Genomic DNA, 23,276 nt, shown 5'->3' on the forward strand with positions numbered 1-23,276 from the left:
GGTCATGCTTGGGGGCTCCTGAGAGTGAGCCAAGCTAGCAGAGGGCAGGAAGCCCCAGGCCTGGGTGGAACGAATCAGCCTCCCCACCCTTTGGAGCAGCTGAGAAATGACTCATAGAAGCGATGTGTGTGTGTGCGTGTGTGTGTGTGTGTGTGTGTGTACAATGGGCTGCAAAGGGACTTAGTGGGTACATGAGGGTCGACTGGTCTAAAAGAAACCCATACCTCAAGGAAGTCTCTTTACCAAGCTGTTGACTTATGGTCCCCGCTCTCACAGTTCTCAACACACATGGCCCCAGGAGGCCTGAGTCTAGTCTTGCCAAGGCCCGCCAGATGCCCGCCCCAACTGGTCCCTTTTAGGGGCTTGGCCCAAGGACCCTGGTCTGCCCTTTGAAGAGGACAGACAGGTGAGACTCAGGCCAGCCCAGTCCCCCAGAGGGCTGGGAGGAGGCAGCGTTTGTAGGAGCAAGCATGTGGACTGGCATCAGAGAGCTGCGTTCAAATTCTGTGCCTGCCACTTGTCCGCTGGGAGGCCGAGCCTGGAACAGTGCCAGGCACTCAGTAAACACCAAATGAACAGATCCATGACTGCTTTTCTTCAAGAAATAATCCTTCAGCCTCCACTTCGAGGGCCTATGCATATCAGCAGGCTGGGCGAAGGGGCTGAGGTCTGGGGGCTGAGGGAACCAACCTCCTTCTCTCCCAACGGACTCTTCCCCATGCTGACTGAGGTGGGACATCTTTAGACGAATTCCTTTGATCTGAAGCTCAGTCTTGGGAGGGGAAAGCCCTGCTTCTAGGGAGAAAAGCTTCCAGGCTTCCAGAGCTGCTGACAGATGAGCTGGGAGGGGTTAGAAAGAAGGAGACACAGTTCACAAAACCCAAACACAGCTCATTTGAGGATTTATTTCCCATTTGTGGGTTTTTTATTTCATCGGGCCCCCAAGCCAACCAGAAACACTCTGGGTGAAGGCAAAGAGGTTTGAGAGGAGGAGGCAAGTTGGCGAAAACTTTTGAGAGCTGTTGGGGGTTGGCAGAGAATGGATCTGATTGGGGGGGGGGGGCGGGGAAGGGGCTGCTGATATATCCTGAACAAGAAAACAAACTTGGCATTCAGTAAGTACAAAATAAATGTGGTCACCACTATCACACTTACCCCTTGCAGCGGACACATTATTAGGCTGGTTGATTCACGTCCCTAAAAAAGGGGGAGGCATTTTTTGGTCCAGTGAGCCCCACATGGAAAGTACAATAATCATTTGCCCACCCCTCATTCTGCAGCACCCCTCATGTGCCCCTGATTGTTTCCAGAACTCTTGGGGCTCCTGAGTGTCCGGAGGTTTCCACTCTGGCTCCAGGCCTCCCTCCAAGACCTCTTGGAGCAGATTTCCTCTACAGAGTGTTAGATCAGGAGTGCAGGGCACCTGGGGTGACTTCCTCCAGGGCCCTGGCCTGCCAACCCTTCAGCCCTAAGTGCTGGCAGAGAAACAACACAGCTACCCCTTTCCCATCCCCACCCCCACACTGCCCCAGCTGAGAAAGACTGTGACTTGAGATTTATAACGAGGGGGCATAGGGATCCGTTTTGCATTCCTGGAGCTGGGCCACAGTGGGAATGCAGGAATTTGGGAAGTAGGCCATCCGGATGCCCAGCGCTGTCTTTGGCACATTAGAAAAAGTTTGATCTCTTCCAGTTTCCCAGAAACTTCTGAGTCTGAGCCCTCACTGCAGATGAAGCTTAAGAAGGGGTCTCCACTGGCCACATGGAGCTCTGAAATAATCTTGCTTCCAGTCCACAGAGAAACAAAACAGCCTGCCCCTGGACTGTACTCTGCTGTCCAGGGAAAGACATGCTTGGTTGGCAAGAGGCATGATGACTGGGTCCTGAGCAAGGCCAGCAAGTTACCTGCCATCTCTGCATCCACAGAGATGGGCTTTAGCCCTAGAATGAACAGGGAAGGCTTCGAGGGACAGGTCACATCCATTCTCAATCTTCCAGGAGAGTTCTCATGTGGCTTTTATATCTCAGGCTAGTATGGCATGGCTGACGCTTCTTGGAGGATCCTGTGCCAATGCAAGTGCAGTGAGGTGGGTTTCTGGATGTTTGAAGGACCGTCTTTGAAGACAAAGTTTCCTAGGAGAAAAGGTTCTAGAAGTATGTGGTGGTGGATGTGGTAGTGATGTCTATCCTGAATTGTGTTTTCAATAATTTGGGACAGTCAGGATCACAGACACCCAGCTGTGAGGGTGTTGAACTGAGAGGAAAAATCAAGATCCAATAGGCTTTCACAAAGACTAGAAGTAAGAGGCATCTGAGTGGCTCAGTCGTTAAACTCCTGCCTTTGGGTCAGGACATGATTCTAGGGTCTTGGGATTAAGCCCTATGTCAGGCTCCCTGCTCAGCACGAAAACCCTGCTTCTCCCTCTCTCACTCTCCCTGCTTGTATTCCCTCTCTCGCTGTCTCTCTCTCTCTCTCTGTCAAATAAATAAATAAAATCTTAAAAAAAAACCAAAAACCTAGAAGTGAAGAGGTGCAATGGACAAGGGGAACTTGTAGAATGTAAAGTCCAACACCTAAATTTATATTAATCTTGCATCTTGAAACCATTATTAGTTTCAGGTTTGGGGGATTTTTTTGGTCAGTTCTTTTGGATTTTGTACCTAGATAATCATGTCATCTGTGAATGAAGATTCTTTTATTTCTTCCTCTCCAAACAGTATACCTTTTATTTCCTTTTCTTGTCATATTGCATTAGCTAAGATTTCCAGTATGATTTTGGAAAGCAGTGGTAGAAGGCAACATCTTTGCCTTGTTCCTGACCTTAATGGAAAGCTTCTAGGTTCTCATCATTAAGTACTATGTTAGCTATAGGTTTTTTGTAAATGTTCTTTATCAGGCTGAGGAAGCTCTCTACTATTCCTAGTTTACTGAGTTGTCGTTATTGTTGTTGTTGTTGTTTTATTATGAATGGGTATGGGGTTTTGTCAAGTTCTTTTCCTGCATCCCTTGATATGATTCTATGTGATTTTTCTTCTTTAACCTATGGATGTGATGGATTACGTTAGCGGATTTTCTAACGTTGAACCTGCCTTGCATACTTGGGATAAACCCCACTTGGTTGTAGTTATACTGATTTTTATACACTGTGGGATTTGATTTGTTAATATTTTGTTTGGGGTTCACCTGGATTTAAAAGGGAAAAATCAATTGCACAATTTATAGGATAGGGAAGGTCTAATTTGACTATAGTTCAATGAGGAAAAGATCCAGGAGTGATTGCAAATTTCGCCTTTTTAGTAGCTGCTGAAAAAATGAATCCTATCTTGGGATGAATGAATACAAAGGGTGTCTAGGCCGGAGGGAAGAGGCCGTTGTCTGTGGTCAGATTATGTCTGGAATTGGGTGTTCCAACCTGGCAGCCCCACAGAGAAAGACAATGCTGGGCTGGACCTGCTCCAGAGTGGAGCCGCCTCAGCCTCCTGTGTCCTTACACTTGGCTCCTTGCCTCTGGACAGCTGGCCCCAGCCTAGCTCCCTGACTCCTGATCCTTCTTCCCCCACCCTCATCCCTGTCTGCTCACCACCTCCAGGCCCCCAAGATGGCCTGACTTTACTCACCACTTCCGCCCAAACTTCCGTTTCAATGCAAGTTCCGTTGGGGCTTCTCACTTACTAAATGGGCTCTGGCCCTGGCGCCCAGGGAGCTGGGTTTTATTCTTGGTGTGGCCTCTCATTTATCACTCTCTAAAATTATCTTATTTGCTTCCCTATTTATTATCTGCCTTCTCCCTCTGGAATGCAAGCTCAGTGAGGACAGGGAGTTTGCCACCGTTATACTGTAGCTCCTAGACCAGAACCCAGGACACAGCAGATGCTCAAGAAATGTTTGTCGAATGAATAAATGTATGATCTGGGGGGAGTTGCTGCTCCTCTCTGGGCCTCAGGTTCCCCATCTGTGAAACGAGGGAGTTGGACTCTTTGATCTCTTGAGTCCTTGCAACTCCAAAGTTCTTAAATTCAGTGGGAAGAGGTTGTCCGGAGCCCCCTGCAGGCCCTCAGCTGCCACATCTGAAGGACAGACTGGGGGTAGAGGCCAGAGTCGGATTTCTGGCAGGTGGGAGGAAGAAGGTTCAACCTGTCACGTCGGCCTCCTTTACTCCAGGTTGTAGCTGAAAGAGCCACATGGAGATGTGCCATCATGACACCTAACCCTTGATATGGGGCTCTGTGGTGCTTGTCCTTGCCAGGAAGCCACCGTGCACACATCCCAGATAACCCTTCATTCCTCCACTGGAAACAATATAGCTTGTCCTGTCTATTCTGGACACATTGAAAGGGTGGACAGAAGGCACATACTTGCCAACTAACTGTGGTCTTATCTCAACCCACTGCCCCTGTGAGGGGCTCTCCAAGGCTGCAAGGTGAAGTCCAGACTCCCATGCCTGAAAATCGAGGCTATGGCCAGCGGCCCAACACACCTTCCCCAAATCCCTGAATAGATTCTCTGCCCCACAAAGACTGACATACCTGCAGCTCCCTATGTCCAGCCTCTGTCTTTGCTCTGGCTCCTCCCTCTCCCTGGAAGGTTCTTCCCCACTATTTCTCTGTGTTTATAACTTAAGCATCCTTTGAAGCCCAACTGAAAAACCCCATCTTTCTTTCCCTGACCTGGGAGTAACCATTCATCCACATGAACTCCCACAATGACCTACCCTCTTTAGGGCAATCATCGCTTTCTCCTCATGTCATAGTCACATGAGCTCGTGACTTCCCCCAACCACCAGATCTTGGAAAGCAGGATGCCCAACAGGTGCATTTTTGTGTCCTATTCAGGGCTGGCTCAGCTTCGGGCTTACGAACAGAATGGATGGATGGATGGGTGGATGGATGGACTGATGAATTAAATATATCAGAATCCATTTTATCCCTGGGCAGGTCTGTATTTAAGTCTTCATCCACTCATTCTTTTAGCAAACATGTCTTGAGTGCCTACTGTGTGCCTAGTCCCAGGACTGGCTATAGCGAGCTGACAGACAACTCGTGTCCTCTTGGCATTTCAGCCTAGTGGAGAAGACAGACAAAATAAATTAGGCAAATTACTGGGACACCTGGGTGGCTCAGGTCATGATCCTGGAGTCCCGGGATCGAGTCCCACATCGGGCTCCCAGCTCCACGGGGAGTCTGCTTCTCTCTCTGACCTTCTCCTTGCTCATGGTCTCTCACTGTCTCTCTCTCAAATAAATAAATAAATAAATCTTTAAAAAAAATTAGGCAAATTACTTGTTTAAGTAATTATCAATTATAAAATATGTGATGGAAAACACAGGAGACTGTGATAGAGAGTAGAGAAGGAAAGCGCCACTTGGAGAAGAGACATTTGAGCCTAGGCTGGGGGTGAGCTGGAAAGGGGCCAGTGGGACTGGGGCAGAAGGAAGAGGGAGAAATCAGGAGACAAGGGTGGAGAAGGAGGCAGGGACTGGATCACCCGGGCCTTGCAGATCACTGTAAGACTTTCAGGTTTTGTTCAAAGCACAACAGGAAATTGCTGGAGAAATTTAAGCAGGAGAAACAACATGATTAGTTTCTTGTTTTTAAAAGATCACTGGCTGCTCTATGGAACAGATTTGCAGGGGCCAGGGCAAAAAGTTAGCAGGAAGCAGGCTATTGCAAGAGATTATTGTGATACGGTCCAGGGGGAAAAGGTGGAGGTCGCGTATATTTTGGAGATAGTATTAATGGAACTTTGGATGGGCTTGGTGTAGAAGGCAAGGGGGAAGAAAGCATTCAGGAGGCACCCTGATGTTTGCCTGGAGCAACCAGATGGATGGATGGACATTTTCTGGGTTGAGGAAGACTATGGGTTGAACAGTTGAAGAGCACAAATGCTTCGTCCCAGATACCACACATAGGTTGGGATACCTCTTAGCTCTCCACATGGAGTGGTTCAGTTGGCAATTGCATACATCAGTCTGGAGTTCAAAGGAAATGTGATGCTATTCTTGTCACACTACTTACAGCCCTAGGAATGACGCCATCTAGACCCAGACTGAGAAACTTTAGAGACTGGGGAAGAAAGAGGAACAAGCGAAGAAATTGAAAAGAAGCAGCCAGAGAGGTAGGAGGGAAACCATGGATGTACTCTCAGGGAGGCTGAGCGAATAGAGCCTTTCCAGAAGGGGGCTGCAGCCAAGTGGGTTGAATACTTATGAGAGGTTGAGGGAGGTGAAGACAGAAACGTGTTCAGCAGACTTGGCAGTAGAGAAGGTGCTAGTGACTTGACAAAAGCCATTTCAGTTGAGTTGGTGGCGGGGAGGGGGATGGAAGCCAGGTTGGAATGGGCTGGGGAGTGAACAAAAGGTAAGGAAGTAAAGACAGCTGGTGTGGACACTTTCTAAGAAGTTTCTCCATGAAGGGAAATCGAAAAATAGGGCATTATGAGGCTGGAAGGGTGGTTTCTGTCACCACCACCATTATTTTTGCAATGGGCCTAGTCATAGACAGGAAGAAGTTGACAGTGGTAGAGAGAAGATAACTAGAGAACGGGGTCCTTAGGAAGGTAAGAGGGGTCAGGGTTGAGCCCACATGCAAGGCCTGGCTTTGGTGACTCCTCATCTTCCGTTTTAGCAGGATGGCAGGGGCAGGGGCAGGGGCAGGGGCAGCAAAGAGGTTTTTGTCAATTAGATGGTGTGCGATGCTATGTTCTCATTGGAGGCCAGGAAAAGTCACTGCCTGGGCGCATCCCAGGGAGGACCGTGGAGTGGGGGTGTTGAGGAAAGAAGAGAAGGCATGGAGTAGTTTTCTCACAAATTGGAAAAGTGAGGGCACCAGAGAAACCTGTACTTCCAGGACAAAGGTGAGGGCACACATGACATTTGTAACCACGTCGGCTGCAAACCCTGTCCAGCCCAGCCTTTGTTCCAGCAACGTCTAGCCTCTCAAGGGCTGAGCCAAAAACAGCACAGCTGGGAGACGGGCTGGGGCTTCCCCAGATGAGTGAGATGGAAGGAGAGAGAAAGCCGGAGTCAAGAGTATTTTCGAGGAAGGATTGTGATGATGGCGCTTATAGGTAAGCTGGGTAAGTCAGAGGGTTCTGCTGGAGAGTTAGAAAATGCATGGACAAGGGGGTGAAGGCTGGAAGAATCCCAAGGATCACAGTAAAGGGCACTTGACTGTGAGCTGAGAGGTAGGAGCGGGGGAGAGACTATTAAAGGACATATGGTCTCTGGTCATGATTTAGATTCAGGGTGTGCTTACAGGAAAGAGGGGCAAAGGTGGAGGGCTCCTCCCATTCATTCATCCACTCATTTAATAACCTCTTATGGGGCACCTGGCAGGCTCAGTCGGTAGAGCATGTGACTTTTGATCTCAGGGTTCCGAGTGCGAGCCCCATGTTGGGTGTAGAGATGACTTAAAAACAAAATCTTGGGGCGCCTGGGTGGCTCAGTGGGTTAAGCCACTGCCTTCAGCTCAGGTCATGATCTCGGAGTCCTGGGATCGAGCCCCGCGTCGGGCTCTCTGCTCAGCGGGGAGCCTGCTTCCTCCTCTCTCTCTGCCTGCCTCTCTGCCTGCTTGTGATCTCTCTCTGTCAAATAAATAAATAAAATCTTTAAAAAAAATCTCAAAAAAACACAAACAAACACTTTTGCTCAGCATTAGGCACATGGGTGATACAAAGGAGAAATCCACTCAGGGCATCCAGGGAGGGTTTCTGGAGGCAGTGGTTCTTGTGTAGGTTGAGACTAGAAAGACAAATTAAAGTTCTCTGGGGTGACAAAAAGGAGGGGTGTTCCAGGAAGGCAAGCAGACCATAAGCAAAGGCTCGGGGGTGGCTATAAAACAGCTTGGCCCATCTGAGAGACAGCAGTGGCACAGCCAGAGTGTGGGCACGTGCAGGGCAGGGGAGGGCGGTACGGGGGGTGGCTGGGGTCATGGGGAGACTGGGAGGCCAAGTGGAAGGTGTGGACACACTACAAAGCAGTAAGAAGCCACTGAAGGAGCAGCCAGGTTTGATCAGATTTGTGATTTCAGCAATGTGGGTGATGGATTATAGTGGAGCCCAGTGGGAAGTAGGGAGGCAGGTGGGGGGTATCTGGACAGAGCAGGTGAAGGGTGAGGAAGGAGCAAGAGCCTGAAGGACGGAGAGCCCTGTGGGTGCTGGACGTGGGACTGGACCAGGTGTACCACCAGCCAAATCCATGCCTCAGCGGGCCCAGCCAGGGACGCACTTTCCCCCTCCTGGAACAAGACATCCAGATGCCAAGGGGCTTCAGGCCTGGTGAAGAGGGCAGGACAGGGATTTAGGATGAAGTACAGATTTTGAAGGGGGAGATGCGGACTCTGCCTGGGGCCAGCTGGGGTCAGCAGGAAGAGGTGCTAGGCCTGCCTGTGTGGGTCCAGAGTCTGGCAGGGGGAGAGCCCAGGGGAGGAAAGAGAGGCAAGAGCTGGGCAGCCGTCTCTAAACAAACCTGTGCCAATGGGCCAGGCACCAGATTCAGTGGTGACCCCAAACCCCAGGCTGTGAGGAGTCTGGTGGGGGAGACAGATACCAAGGGACAATCTGGCAAGCAGGGAGTGAATTACCGCTGACCTTAGAGCTTTGCAGACTCTGGCTGCAGGAAGGGAGCCGTGACTCCACTGGTCTGGAGCCATCGAGGAAGCGGTACTGTCTCTTAAAAAAGAGAGAGAGAGAGAAGAAGGAGGAGGAGGAGGAGTAGGGGAAGAAGAAAAAGGGGAAGAAGGAGAAAGACAGCGGCAGCATGAGGTGCCTGAGGGGCGCGGGAGGGCCAGCTGAGAAGAAGCTGCAGGGTTTGTGCACTTGGGGGGGGGCCTCTTGGGACTCCAGCAAGTGTGGCTTCCACGAGGGATGGGGTGGAGCCAAACTGTCTCTGGTTGACTGTTGTCCCACTTGGGCCCCCGTGAAGGGCAGAGTGGGCAGTGGCAAGCCAGAGGATGGTTGCCAAGCGAGGCTTGTGAACTGGGAGGGCGCCCAGCAGCCACGGGCTGTCCGCACGGCCATCAGGCAGGTCAGCGTCTTCGGTCTGCGCGTGTCTGTGGGTGCAGGGGTGAGATGAAGGTGGGAAGGTGTGCGGCTGGCGGCAGGGTAGGACCGCGGGGCTTGTGCGTGTGTGTATGCGTGCGTGCTTGCACACACACGCTCCCACGCCCACAATGGGGCCGAGGAGCAGCTGAAGGATGGGGTCAGCAGGGATGAGCAGAGTCATCCCCGTGGAAACACGACTCCCTGGGTGATGGCAGGGAGCAGCTGGGCCGCCAGGCCAGGGGGCGTGGCCGGCTCTGCCCAATGGCTCTGGCCTCTCCCTGGGCCACCCTCCCCACCTGTTGGCCAAGCCCAAGGAAGTGCTGTGCTGGCTGGAGCAGGGACACTGTGCAGGCATCGGAGCCCACTGAGAAAGGGCCACCATCCAGTGGAGCTCTGGGGGCATCTGACGGGGTCTGTCTAAGCCCCTTTGGTGGCGAGGTGGCTCTGGGGTGTCTGTCTGGGCAGGCCTTGCAATGGCTCGTGTGAATGGGCTGCGGCGGTCCTCCTGTGCCTGCCTGCTGACGTGGGTCATTCCCCAGGACCTTTCAGAGAAGTGACCCACCCCCTCCCTTGCACAGGGAATGGGCTCAGGAGGGCTGGGCAGGAGACGGGGCCATCAGGAGAGGTCAAGGGACAGTCCATACTGTTCTCACAGGCCTCTAAAGCTCCAGGGGGGGTACACCCAGTCCACACAGGGACCACCAGCCAAAAACAGTCCCTGGGACCTCTAGCCCTGTCTCCACCATTGAAACTGTCCTTGTCATTATCCCCAGGACCTTGCCTTTGTGTCGCTTTGTGTCGTCCTCTTCCACATTAACATCTGCAGGCTCTCCTGCTGTGGCCACACACACACACACACACACCCTGTATCCTCCTGCTCCAACCCCTCTGCTTGCCCATGGGATAGATCCCACAGGTTCCGTGGGCGGGAACTGGAGGGACCCTCTGCAGAGCCTGGGTGCCTTCCTTCTTCCCTCTCCTAATCCAAATCATGCTTTCCCAAAGCTCAGGATATAGTAGCCCCCACCCCACGTCTTTCTTTCCCCTTCCCTCCAGACCAAGGATGGTAAATACAGGCAGATCCACTACATTCTCTTTTCTCGTGCCCTGGCAGACATCACTAATCAATCACAACAGTCTTTTTCCACCCAGGCTGGCTGCAGCCTAGAGGGTATCCACCCGCATCTCCAGGCCTCCCATAGCAGCTGAACTAGGTCAGCCCTTAAGATGAAATCCATCTGCCACTCCTGCTTTAGGGTTGCTCCCACCAGGCCCTTCCTCTTGACCCTCAGGGCCTCGAGCACATTCACATCTGACTCCTGTCCGCCTCGCCACAGGACAGAACCACCTGAGCATAGCCAGCTGTGGTTCTCTCTGTCCCCATAGGCTGACGCCACCCAGTTCCGGAACTTGGGCGCAGGAGGTGGTTGAAGGCACTGGGGCACTGGCCCCACCGAAGAGGACCTGGTGGTTTGCTGTCTGTCCCAAGGGCAGCCCACCCCCTGCTGGGGAGAGTGGTGCAGGCCCGAGGGGGGATGCTCTTGTGTCCAGCACCTGCCCAGGCCTTACAGGCACAGCTCCCCGTCCCTACAGGGCTTGCACGTCAGCACCCCCGGCCTGGCCCCGGGGTAGACAGGAGGTGAGTAGCAGACAGCAGGCCCAGGGCCTGGTAGGCACCCAGCCCCCAGGGAGCGGCACACTGCAGTCTCGCAGGCCACCTGCCACCCTCCTGGACGCCGAGCCCAGGATGCGAGGATGGCGAGCTCATCTCTGCCCACCCTGGTGCCTCTGGGCCCTGAATGCCTGCGCCCTTTCACCCGGGAGTCCCTGGCGGCCATAGAGCAGCGGGCGCTGGAGGAAGAGGCCCGGCAGCAGCGGAACAAGCAGATGGAGATCGAGGAGCCTGAAAGAAAGCCACGCAGCGACCTGGAGGCTGGCAAGAACCTCCCCCTCATCTACGGGGACCCCCCACCCGAGGTCATCGGCATCCCCCTGGAGGACCTGGACCCCTACTACAGTGACAAGAAGGTCTGGGCCAGTAGGGTTTCCTCTCCCCACCTGTCTATCGTCCGCCTGTCCCTGGGTCTCACAGGTCCCTCTCTGCCACAGACCTTCATCGTCCTTAACAAGGGCAAGGCCATCTTCCGCTTCTCCGCGACACCCGCCCTCTACATGCTGAGTCCCTTCAGTGTCGTCAGACGTGGCGCTATCAAAGTGCTCATCCACTCATATCCTGCCCAAGCGGGGCGTGTGCCGGGGCAAGAACGGGCTGGGGGCGGGCAAAGCCAGGTGCTATAGGCGAGGAGGCCCTCCCCCCACCTCTGCTCCTACCTGCTCCCTCACTGTCCTTGACCCTCCCCTGACGCTGTTCAGCATGTTCATCATGATCACCATCCTGACCAACTGCGTGTTCATGACCATGAGCAACCCGCCTTCCTGGTCCAAGCACGTGGAGTAAGTCTCTTCCTTCCTCCTCCTCGGAGGCCCCCTCCCCACACCCCACCCCTGTCTGGGACATAGCCCACCCCAGGGGTCTGAACCCTGAGGGTGCCCCGTGTGGCACTGCTCTTGTCTTCCGGGAAGACACACACTCTTATTGTCCCCCCCATCAACACTGCCCCCCCTGGGAGGGGGTGCACACTGTCACTTTCACCAATCAACCCCCCGGGCAGCATATTTCATTTTTGTGACCTCCCTCCTGGGAGGTCCATCATGGCCACGCCTGGCCCTGGCCACCCTCTCCCCACCAGGTACACGTTCACGGGGATCTATACCTTTGAGTCCCTCATCAAGATGCTGGCCCGGGGCTTCTGCATTGACGACTTCACATTCCTCCGGGACCCCTGGAACTGGCTGGACTTCAGCGTCATCACCATGGCGTAAGCAGGGCCTGGGGGGCTTCCCAAGGCAGAGGAGTGGGAGAGAAGGGGGCCAGGCCTCAAAGGGGGAAGCTGAGTGGGCTGACCCTCTTGGGGGGGGTGCTGCAGGGCTGACGGGCAGGTGTGCAGTAAGCTGTCTCATCCTAGGGGATGCCATGGCTGGGGTCTGGCTTGGAGGCTCTCCTGATGCCTCCTCAATGTGTCACCATGCACCATGTGCCACGACACGCAGCAGTGCTGGACCCCGATCCCATGGGCCTCACAACTGGGAGAGCTGAGCTATCCAACCCCCACTCCCATCAAAGTTCCTGCACTGTCTTCCCAGCTCTCAGGGCCCAGGAGGAACCTTGGGGTGTCTAACATGGCCTTCCCTCTAACACCTGTGGTAACCCCAACCACAAGGATTCCTCAGGAATCCTCATTCTGGGCCTAGAGGAGCTGTGACTTCTGCCCTCATATCTGCTCCTAACTCTGACACAGTCTTCACCCCAACCCCCTGGCCCAGGTACCTGACGGAGTTTGTGGACTTGGGCAACATCTCAGCCCTGAGAACCTTCCGGGTGCTGCGGGCCCTGAAAACCATCACAGTCATCCCAGGTAGGTGCGGGGACCCCCTGCCTGGGCCAGCAGGCTTCCCCCCTATGCCCAGGCCTGGAACCTAACACTCAGGTCCAGGAGCCTGATCCAGGGTCACAATGCTCTGACGCCAAAACCTGGACATAGTCAGGGGGCCCCATGGCCAGGGAGGAGAAGGAGCCAGAGGCTGGAGGATGGGCGTACAAGAAGCAGCACAGCAAGGTGGTTAGAATACAGACTCTGAGCCAGATTTCCTGAGCTCAAGTCTCATCTCCACCACTTTCTAACTTTGACCTCAGGCAACTGGTTCAACCTACCTATGACTCAGTTTCCTCCTCTATAAAATGTGTGTGATAATAGTCCCACTCATTGGGGTGTTACGAGGAGTAAGTGTGCATGGATGTGTGTTAAATGAAATGAGCAGCTGGGCAGAGCAGAGAACTCAACCTGAGAGAGACAAAGGGAATGAGTGATGGAAAGTCCCAGCCCTGAGAGCTTGATAAGGAACACGCCACATAACCACTGAGCAATAAGGCCAGGGCAATTCCAAAGTAATGCATCAAGAAGTATGAAGTAAATAGAATCCAGATCACCCAGACCCTCAAAAAAGCATGTGGAGAAACCGGACAAGCTTCATGAAAGACAGTCTGAAAAGAGAGAACCCTGGGAGGAGGAGGATTAGGTCTAAATGCTGGAAAGCACCATCATTTTCACCTCGTCCAACACCCGCAAATGTGTCTGAGGAAAGTGAGACCTTGACAGGCCTTGGGAGGGGAAATACTTCCTGAAGGCCACACTGCTCACTGGTCACTGAGTAAAGGCCAGAGTACATTTCCTCAATGCCAGGCTTCCAGCATCTTCCCAGCTCAGAGAGTTTTGATAAGGCGGTTTTGATAAGGCGGTGCTGAGCGCCTGTTTTCTGCATCAGGATAAGAAAAGGAAATGAAATGATATGGAAGTAAGAAACACTCTGAATAGGCCCAAAGAAGAAGTTATGGCTTTTCCATAAATGATGAGACTCCATCTCTGGAAGTTTGTAAGAGTTTCTATGCCTTGTCTGTCCAAAGGGTCAGGTTGCAATAACATCTCCAACTCAGTCTAGAGCTGCTGTTCCTTGGGTATGAATAGGCATTGTAAGAAAAAGGGTTCTGTTGTCAAGTAAGTTAAGGAAACATGATATTAAAGTGTGTTTGTTTCTACAGGACTTGTCAGAGCCTTTGTTAGAATCATCTACAGTCATGCTCCAAGAGCAAAATCTAGAACTGAGACTTGCCCAAACATTTATTGAACCCCTTCTTTTTTAAGGGCACAGCTGGGGGAGATCAGTGTTGTGTAAAACAGTTTGGGAGTGTTGACTTGGTGACATTTATTCAACACCACCATGTGCCTGTCTGTTGTTCTATACGTCAGGCAACAGCCTGGAAAGTCCTCATAGTGCATTCTCCTCATGGCCGAGACTCTGTGCCATTCAAATGCTCCATATCTGGGATGTGATGGGAGAAGAGTGGGCACATGTGGGAAGGCTTCAGGGTAGTGGTGCTCCTAGTAAGTCAAGCCTTGAAAGAGATGTGGTAGGCAAAGGCCTGAAGGGGGGATGAGAAGGAGCCTTCCACCTGCCCACCCCCTACTCTCACCCTCCCTCTGGTCAGGGCTGAAGACGATTGTGGGGGCCCTGATCCAGTCGGTGAAAAAGCTGTCCGATGTGATGATCCTCACCGTCTTCTGCCTGAGCGTCTTTGCTCTGGTGGGGCTGCAGCTCTTCATGGGAAACCTACGGCAGAAGTGCGTACGCTGGCCCCCGCCCTTCAATGACACGAACACCACGTGGTACGGCAATGACACGTGGTACGGCAATGACGCTTGGTACGGCAATGACACCTGGTACGCCAACGACACGTGGAACACCCATGAGAGCTGGACCAGCAACTCGACCTTTGACTGGGAAGCCTACATCAGTGACGAAAGTAAGAACTCACCCTGGGGAGGCAGGGGGGAGTACCCCTTCTTCAACCCGGCCCCTGGATTTCGGCTGTCGCCACACCTGCTCATCCCTCAGTTGGGCTGCCCGCGCAGGTGCGTGGGAGCTGCGCGCATGCGCACGCCTACGCGCATGCGCCCCATTCCACCGGCTCTCTGCGCCCCTGCCGCATCCCGACTGCTCACCTCACAGCCGAGGTGCGGAGCTGACGCGGCCAGCGGCTTGGCTCCCTGTCGTGTATCTTTTTTTTTTTTTTTTTTTTTTTTAAGATTTTTATTTATTTATCAGAGAGAGAGGGAGAGAGAGCGAGCACAGGCAGACAGAATGGCAGGCAGAGGCAGAGGGAGAAGCAGGCTCCCTGCCGAGCAAGGGGCATGATCCCCACGACGCTGGGATCATGACCTGAGCCGAAGGCAGCTGCTTAACCAACTGAGCCACCCAGGCGTCCCCCCCTGTCCTGTATCTACCCAGAGACCTTACAGGAGAGGCAGGGGCAGCCAGAGAGCCTCCTCTTGGTGTATGTGGTGGATACAAATGTGCCCACAGGCGTGCAACGGGTGCGTGTGTCCACAGTGTGTCCACGTGGATGACATGTTTCCTTTGTGGCCTCTGACTCCCAAAGGGAACTACTATTTCCTGGAGGGTGCCAATGACGCCCTGCTCTGTGGGAACAGCAGCGATGCCGGGTGAGTGTACAGGGTGGCAGGGAAAAGTGTCCGAGGGATGTTGGAAGTCGAAGTCGGGAACTGATTAGGGACAAGGACGTGGGGTGGATGGGAACGTAAGAAAAACCCGTGGACCTGAAAGGAACCCTTCCGCGTTTGGGGGGCGCAGACAGAACTAGAGGATTTTTCCTCTTGGGATTCCCCGACTGTCCCTCGGCTCGAGTTATCTTCCCTCCTAAAGCCAACACCTCGTTTTATCCACAGGCACTGCCCTGAGGGTTATGAGTGTATCAAGGCTGGGCGGAACCCCAACTATGGCTACACCAGCTACGACACGTTCAGCTGGGCCTTCCTGGCTCTCTTCCGCCTCATGACCCAGGACTACTGGGAGAATCTCTTCCAGCTGGTAGGACTGCCACTGCCCTGCCTCGAAGCCCTGCCTTGCAGCCCAACCGCCACCACCCCTTCCCCCACCACAGCCTCCTCAGGGCAGGACCTGAAACAAGGCCCCCTCCTCTCTGAGAACCTTCTCAGGTCCCCAGCAGACAGCTTCTTGGAGGCCTCTGACACTGGGGACCTGCCACATCTGAGGCACAGCCTTTTCTTCCTTCTCCACCTTTGCCTTAAGCGCTGAGATCTGGGCCTGGAACAGACCCCAGGCCTCACAGCAACCAGTAGGGCAGCTTAGAAATTCAACATGGCCCCAACACAAGTATTTAGCTTCTACTGTTTGTATAGGTAGGCAGGTGGCCTCTGGAGCCGCAGTGCCTTCTGGTTCTTGGTAATGTGTCTAACACAGATGATATCGACAATGATAATAATAATGGCAACTATTATTTGTTGAGCTTGTATTAGATGCCCCAACCTGCACCAGGCGCAGCGCAGGACAAGCAACGGTAGGATTCAAGTTGACCCCAAAGCCCGTGTTCACCATTTTTAAAAATTTTCTTTTATCCTGGCTCTCTGATCTCAAGATATCTGTCTCTGGTCCTCAGGGCTCTCTGAGTCAGGAGACCAGGAAAGTCTGGGTCTCAAGTGTGTATTTTGAAGTTACCCAGAATGTGGTTTAGCCTGCCAAAGATGGCTATCCCCTGCCTCAAGGTCCTCAAATCACCATGCTCTGTGAGCGACCCTCCCTGTTTCTGGACAATGGGTGTGTGGAAAGGGGTGGTGGGTGAAAGTAGGCAGGGGGCCATGTTACACTCCCTCTCCTTCTCCCCCTCTTCCCAGACCCTTCGAGCAGCTGGCAAGACCTACATGATCTTCTTTGTGGTCATCATTTTCTTGGGCTCCTTCTACCTCATTAACCTGATCCTGGCGGTGGTGGCCATGGCCTATGCAGAGCAGAATGAGGCCACCCTGGCCGAGGATCAGGAGAAAGAAGAAGAGTTTCAGCAGATGTTGGAGAAATTCAAAAAGCAGCAGGAGGAGCTGGAGAAGGTCTGGACTCAGGGAGAGGAGGCTAAGGGTTCTCCTGGGGAGGCTGAGAGTGGGGGAGAGGCATGGGGTCGGGGACTGCAAGGCAGGGTGAGTATAAGGCCCCAGGCTGGGGGCTTCAGTGGGATGAGAGACATCCAGGCAGTAGAAAGAGTATTCTGCAGCTCTCTGCCTCAGTTTCCCTATAAACAGCAAAGGATCTGGAGGAGTTAAACCTGAAGTAACCTTCCAGCTCAAATATCTGTGGTCTTGTGATTCTTTCTGGGCAGGATATGGGTCCATGCTGGGGGAGAGGTGGGTCCTAGGGAGACCCTGGGGTGCAGCCCCCCCATTGCCTCACCACCACCTGAAGTGTAGGGTTTGTCAAGACTTCCAAGAGTGGGGGGTCTTCAGGGATGAAGGTCTTCAGTCATTTTGGTTCCTACCCTGTCAATCCCATCACCACCGAGGCCATCCCCCAACCCGCACCAGGCACAGCGCAGGACAAGAAGAGGGGCCCCATCCTAAAGGACTTGGAAAGAAGCTCTGAGAGTCTATTAGTCCATCCACCAGGCTCTGAGTTGGACTCTGTGCCCACCACCCTTGCTGATCCACAGGCCAAGGCTGCCCAGGCTCTGGAAGGCGGGGAGGCCGATGGGGACCCAGCCCACAGCAAAGACTGCAATGGTAGCCTAGACACCTCGCTTGGGGAGAAGGGGCCCCCACGGCAGAGCTGCAGTGCAGACAGTGGTATCTCAGACGCTATGGAAGGTGAGTGCTTGACACCCCTAAGGCATCCTATTCTGCTTGTCCTGCCCGTTAGGCCACTCGGACTCTTGGGGTGGGAGGCAGGTGGGGCCTGGCTGGGCCCAGCTTTAGAAGGACAGTAACTTAATATAGGCATCGAAGAAACGGCCGGGATAAATATAGTCCTGGCTTAGCCAGGCCCAGTTCTGGCTGCAAGGCCAGGATGCTGTGGGAAATGGGGGTTTCCAGGAGGGCCTTGGGAGTTGCCAAGACAATGGGGAAGAACAGGAGGATCATACTAACAAGGAAGGCCCAGTGTTCTAGAAACTGGAAATCCTGCTCTTCATATGTCTTCTGAGCAAAAACTAAAGGCCAAAGGCCAAACTCTGCCCAGGTAGAGTCACAGATTCCCGCAAATCCCCATACTGTCCTACAAGTGTCAGGGAAAGAACAGGATAAGGTAACAAGGGCAGGGTGGATAGACACGAACACAGATGGATGGATGGATGGATGGGCTGGAAGATCAATGAATGGGAAGAGACATGGGTGTATGGATGAATGAGAGGAAAGAGGGGAGGGAGGGAGAAAAGAGGAGGGAGGAAGGAAGGAGGAAACAAGGGAAGGAAGAATAATGGAAATCCAACATGGAAGAGATCTGGTTCCCTTCTCAGGTCCCACTCCCCTTCCTTTAGCCAGGAAGGACTGGGAGGGTCTAGAGGACTTTGAAGACCTCTAGAGGACCCTTTCTCACCTGACTTTATATGACAGGCATCCAGGGATCTGTCCCAGAGCATGCCCCTCGGTGTCACTGGCTGAGAAGATCACTTAACGCTACCCTGGCTGGGACCATTGTGAGAAGTTTTGGGTGTCAGACACTGTTTGAGTCACCTGAAGTGACTTGGGGGTCACCAGTTTGGGGGTGGGGCTGTTACTATCAGACTAGAATCTGCAGCCTTTGAGAGGTCCAATTAGCTAATTCGGGGGGGTGTCCCAGTCGTGTACTTGAACCCAGGTCTCCGTGGGACTTCTTCAACTCTTTCCTCATCTAGAGATGGGGGACACTAATAGCACTTCTCTCATAATGAAATAAGATCCTGCTGAGGCTGAGGACTCCCACAGGCAGCGGAGGCCTTCAAGACCAGCAAGAAGGGCAGCTTTATCCATGGGCCTGACAGAGCCCCTGGGCTCTAGAGCTGGCGGGGCAAGAACAGGGGATGTTTCCAGAAAGCCACTCTGGTGGGAAAGGCTAGACTGGCTGGGGACAGTGGAGGGGTCAGTTTTGCTGACAATGGGAGGGAGAGCCCTTTGGGGGATCCTTGGTTTGCTCTGAATGACACTGGCCAGCAGCAAGTGGAATGGGACCCAACCCTCTGCAGGGGCCTCCCACCTCTCCCTGGGGACCCTCAGGCCCAGCCCAGAGATCAGGGGTCTCCTCTGCCAAAGATCACAGCCCTGGACCATGGGCAGAAGGTGGGAGTCACTGGGGGCCAGGCTTTGTGAGGTATCCCAAGAAGGCCCAGCCTGAGGCAAGGCATTAAGAGAAGGGCTCCAGGTAGGGCTGGCTGAGGGGGTGGGGGGGTTTGAGGGCACATTAATGGGCGGGGCTTTGGGGGGTGGGACATTGAGGGGGTTGGGGTATGTGGGTGGGGCCTCCAGGGGCAGGTCTTGAGGGCAACCCACCTAAAGGCGGGCTTAAAGTAGGCTTGGCTGAGGGGATATATTTGAGATGTGAAATTCAGGGGGCAGGCCTGGAAGGTGGGATATAAGCCTGGGTCAGGGAAGGAGGACACGGGGCCTGGGGGTGCTCATCAGGTGTGTTTCTACCCTATTCCCAGAGCTGGAAGAGGCCCACCAGAAGTGCCCCCCATGGTGGTACAAGTGTGCCCACAAAGTCCTCATATGGAACTGCTGCACCCCGTGGGTGAAGTTCAAGAACATCATCCACCTGATTGTCATGGACCCCTTCGTGGACCTGGGCATCACCATCTGCATTGTGCTCAACACCCTCTTCATGGCCATGGAGCATTACCCAATGACAGAGCACTTCGACAATGTGCTCACCGTGGGCAACCTGGTAAGGAGGAGACAGGGAGAGGTGTCACTCCCAGGCAGGATGGGGCAGGGGCCCCCTGGGATGTGTGGAAATACGGGGCACTATTGGGGGCATACAGGGACAAGCTGAGCTTATTCTCCCAGCATACGGGGGACAGGAACTGAGCTGTAAGGGAGGTACATGGGGTGATTGATGGGATGTGGAATTTTTTTAGGGAATGTGGAGGCAGAGAGAGTGGGGATAAGGTGCTAGACATTTCAGGATCAGGATTGAGGGTGTCTGTGGTCCAGGCCATGCCCTGGATGGAGGCAGAGGTGGGGGGTGGGGACTTGAGTGACAGGTCTCTACCTTCAGAGGTTGTTGTGGGCCTAAGAGGGACCAAAGGACCTGAAAGTGGGGGCATATGGCCCTCAGCACCGAGGCCCAAGAGGTGCCCCAGGCATAGCGCCCCCCCCAAGCCCACTGCCCACTACCATTTCCCCCAGCATGGCCAGGCCTGCTCCCTGCAGGCCTTTCCTGCCTGGCTATTGTTGACACGCGCTGATCCGCCTGCTTATCCCTGCCCATTAGGAGCATTATCACCTCGTTTCCAGCCCCAGTGGAGCCTGACAAAGGGAAAAAGCCGCCTCATCCTCCAGCCCTGCCCCACCCTTCCCCATTCCCTTAGCATGTTTCCAGATAGCAAATGGGCGAGATGCTCCCCCTGACCCTGAGGGTGAGGAGAGCCCAAGGAGAACGAGATGTGGGGGCCTGTGGCAGTATGATGTGGGTGGCGTGGGCATCAGACCCTGGGCTCCCAGCCTATGAGGCAGGCACGTCTATCCCATGGATCCGTCTGAGGCAGCCAGGCCAAACTGGGCTGGGGGGGCAAGGGTGTGCCCTGGGCTCGCATTGCAGCTGCTGGCCGAGCGTGATGGGCCCAGCTTGCCACCTGCCCGCCCCCTGCCTACCCCCTGCCCGCACTCCATTGCCGTCTGGGCACCTGCTATGGCCAGGGACAGCTCCCAGGCAGGGTTCAGCATGTGCCTGGGCAGGCTGTAGACCAGGGCAGCTGGTGCCCGGCAGGAGGGGGGCTGCGCTCAGGGAGTTTTCAGAGGCTAGGCAGCCCTTACACCCCTGTGCCTGGTTTATGGAGCCTTCTCCTGGATCCCTGGGCCTTCTCCTGGATCCCTGGGCCTTCTCCTGGATCCCTGGGCCTCCCCCTTTGGGCCCCTACCCTAGACTTCTAATTCGACCAAGGTTTGCTGGACTTCAGGACCCCTGCCAGTCAGGGTAGAGAGGGTAGGGTGTAGAGACAAGAAGACTGAATTAAGTACCCCAAGACCTGGGTTTGAGGTCTGACTCATTCCCATGTGGGTGGCGTGAGCAAGCACTTGGCCGCTTATCTCTCGGAGTCTCAATGTTCTCGTTTCTGGGACAAGGGACCATGGCTCACAACTATGTAGAAATTGGCATCATCCCAGTGAGGTCATCACATCAACCACAAAGTGCTGTATGAGTGCTATATACTATGACTGGGGTGAGGCCACAAGAAGTGAAGTGACTGGCCCATGGGCACAATGCCAGAAGCGGATGGGTTCAGGTGTCTCAGAGTGGTACCCACTGTGCCCTGGGGCAGGACCATTCCACTCTTCACACACGCACGCATGCACACCTGTAGGCCGCGGGTACCACTGCCTGCCCCTGCTCAAGGCTCTGCCAGGAGGTGGGAGTCAGGGGGGACTCCCCAGGCCCCGTGCAAACTGAGATTCTGTGATGTGGACTCCCCCACCCCACCCCACAGGTCTTCACCGGCATCTTCACAGCAGAGATGGTGCTGAAGCTCATCGCCATGGACCCCTATGAGTACTTCCAGCAGGGCTGGAACATCTTCGACAGTATCATCGTCACCCTCAGCCTGGTAGAACTGGGCCTGGCCAATGTGCAAGGGCTGTCCGTGCTCCGCTCCTTCCGACTGGTGCGTGAGGCCCTGCGGCCAGGCTGAGGAGGGGCTGGGTGGGGGTATGCAGGGGGATGGGAGGAGGCATCCCCAAGAAGCTACTTGTGCATGCCTCTCCACCACTCAGAACCTTCCTGACTGGAAATGGGGAGAAAGAGAGCCCCCTCCCTTATCACATAGGGCTACCAGGGACCAAAATGATAGCCCTGGGAGCTGACATTTGGGCTTGACTCCCAGGGACCTGGGTGACCGTGGAGCAGAGACCATATTGCAGATCTGAAGGCTGGGGCTCGGGAGGCTCATTAGTAGTAGAATCAGGAGTCCGGTTTAGGATCCTTTCCACCACCCCATAGGAACACTTCTAATTTTTCCAAACTTTATTACGGGATCTGTCCTTCATCCACAAACATATAAAGTATACTGAAATCTGTGTGCCTACACCCACTCCAACGGCCATCAACATTCCAACAGCCATCAACATCTCTCCCCTACTTTTTGTGGTGGGGGAGCATGTGAAAGCAAATCCTGACATAAACTGTCTCCGTAAATACTTCAGCCTATATCTTTAAATGATACAGCTCATTTCTTTTGAACACATAAAGAGGATGAGGTGGTTGGATAGGAGGATTCCCATTTAACAGAGCAGCAGACCGAGGCCTCAGCTCACTCATGGGGCAGGGATTTGAGTTGTTCCGGAGAGTTGTTTCTCCCAAGGATGGGGCTCCCTCAGATCAGGCCGGGTGGGGGGAGGGGACTGGGCCTCACGAGCGCCTGCTGTCCGCCTGCCCCCAGCTGCGGGTCTTCAAGCTGGCCAAGTCGTGGCCGACGCTGAACATGCTCATCAAGATCATCGGCAACTCGGTGGGCGCGCTGGGCAACCTGACGCTGGTGCTGGCCATCATCGTGTTCATCTTCGCCGTGGTGGGCATGCAGCTGTTCGGCAAGAGCTACAAGGAGTGCGTATGCAAGATCGCCGCCGACTGCAGCCTGCCCCGCTGGCACATGCACGACTTCTTCCACTCCTTCCTCATCGTCTTCCGCATCCTGTGCGGGGAATGGATCGAAACCATGTGGGACTGCATGGAGGTGGCCGGCCAGGCCATGTGCCTCACGGTCTTCCTCATGGTCATGGTCATTGGCAACCTAGTGGTGAGTTGGGCCCACTGGGTGGCTCCTCTCTCCCCCCCCCCACCACTGCCAGGAAACCCAAGAGGAACATGTCACATTCAATTAAGTCCTTTAAATTGGGCTCTTTCCAGGGCCTTTGCCCCATGCAGTTAAGCTGGATGAAATCATTGCCACTGGACTGTAGTCTGCCTCCCCCACCCAAAAGGGCAGTTTTAAACAGTTTAACACTGTGGCTCTCCAATTTTAACCTGCTTAAGAATCACCTGGAAGTTTCTTAAAACCCAGATAGATTCCTGGCCCCATGTCCCCAGAGTCTAATTCAGCAGCCTGGGGGCCAGGGCCTGGGAATCTGCCTTTCTAACCAGTGCAGCTGTCACAGGTCCAGAGGCGACACTGTGAGTAGTACTGTTGAAGCCTAGCATTTGGGGCAAAGTAACATGACAGCTGGAGGCAGACCCACACTCCAGGCCTAGCTCCGCTGTCATCTGTGTGACCTTGAACGAGCGACTGCTCTGTGGTCAGCTGGGTGCGGGAAGGTGGCACGCGGGGTTGGCTCCAGGACTCCAGGGCCTCCTGTCCATCTCTCACCCTCTCACCCTCTTCCGTTCCTGGCATCAAGCCTCGGGAGTAGGGAGAATCCAGAGTATGGCATAAATGGCCTTCATCCTGCCGCTTTCTGTGGCTCAGGGCTTCCCTGTGGGGCTGGTGCTGGGGAGGAGCCGCAGGGGGCCCCATGATGAGCAGGGGTGCGGGCTGCCGTCACACTGACCAGCATTTCTGTGGCTGGGGCCCCAGGGTGGCCTGTGTCCACACCCTGACGCCACAATTCCTGCCCTGCTCAGGGTGGGCAGCACT

The 23,276-nt window shown here is 54.3% G+C and overlaps 1 protein-coding gene across 1 annotated transcript in view; it reads left to right on the forward strand.

The window, feature by feature from the left end:
- The window catches only part of SCN4A (sodium voltage-gated channel alpha subunit 4), a 43,301-nt gene that overhangs the window by 4,135 nt on the left and 15,890 nt on the right, over window positions 1–23,276 (forward strand). The window contains exons 2-14 of the mRNA XM_059147479.1: window positions 10,427–11,068; window positions 11,150–11,267; window positions 11,404–11,494; window positions 11,791–11,919; window positions 12,425–12,516; window positions 14,145–14,459; window positions 15,096–15,159; window positions 15,403–15,544; window positions 16,369–16,578; window positions 17,172–17,325; window positions 19,137–19,375; window positions 21,138–21,311; window positions 22,086–22,442. Of these exons, the coding sequence (XP_059003462.1) occupies window positions 10,796–11,068; window positions 11,150–11,267; window positions 11,404–11,494; window positions 11,791–11,919; window positions 12,425–12,516; window positions 14,145–14,459; window positions 15,096–15,159; window positions 15,403–15,544; window positions 16,369–16,578; window positions 17,172–17,325; window positions 19,137–19,375; window positions 21,138–21,311; window positions 22,086–22,442 (2,358 nt within the window). The 5' untranslated portion in view covers window positions 10,427–10,795. The remainder of the gene's footprint in view (window positions 1–10,426; window positions 11,069–11,149; window positions 11,268–11,403; window positions 11,495–11,790; window positions 11,920–12,424; window positions 12,517–14,144; window positions 14,460–15,095; window positions 15,160–15,402; window positions 15,545–16,368; window positions 16,579–17,171; window positions 17,326–19,136; window positions 19,376–21,137; window positions 21,312–22,085; window positions 22,443–23,276) is intronic.

Source organism: Mustela lutreola, chromosome 15 (assembly GCF_030435805.1).
Source record: "Mustela lutreola isolate mMusLut2 chromosome 15, mMusLut2.pri, whole genome shotgun sequence".
NCBI lineage: Eukaryota > Metazoa > Chordata > Mammalia > Carnivora > Mustelidae > Mustela > Mustela lutreola.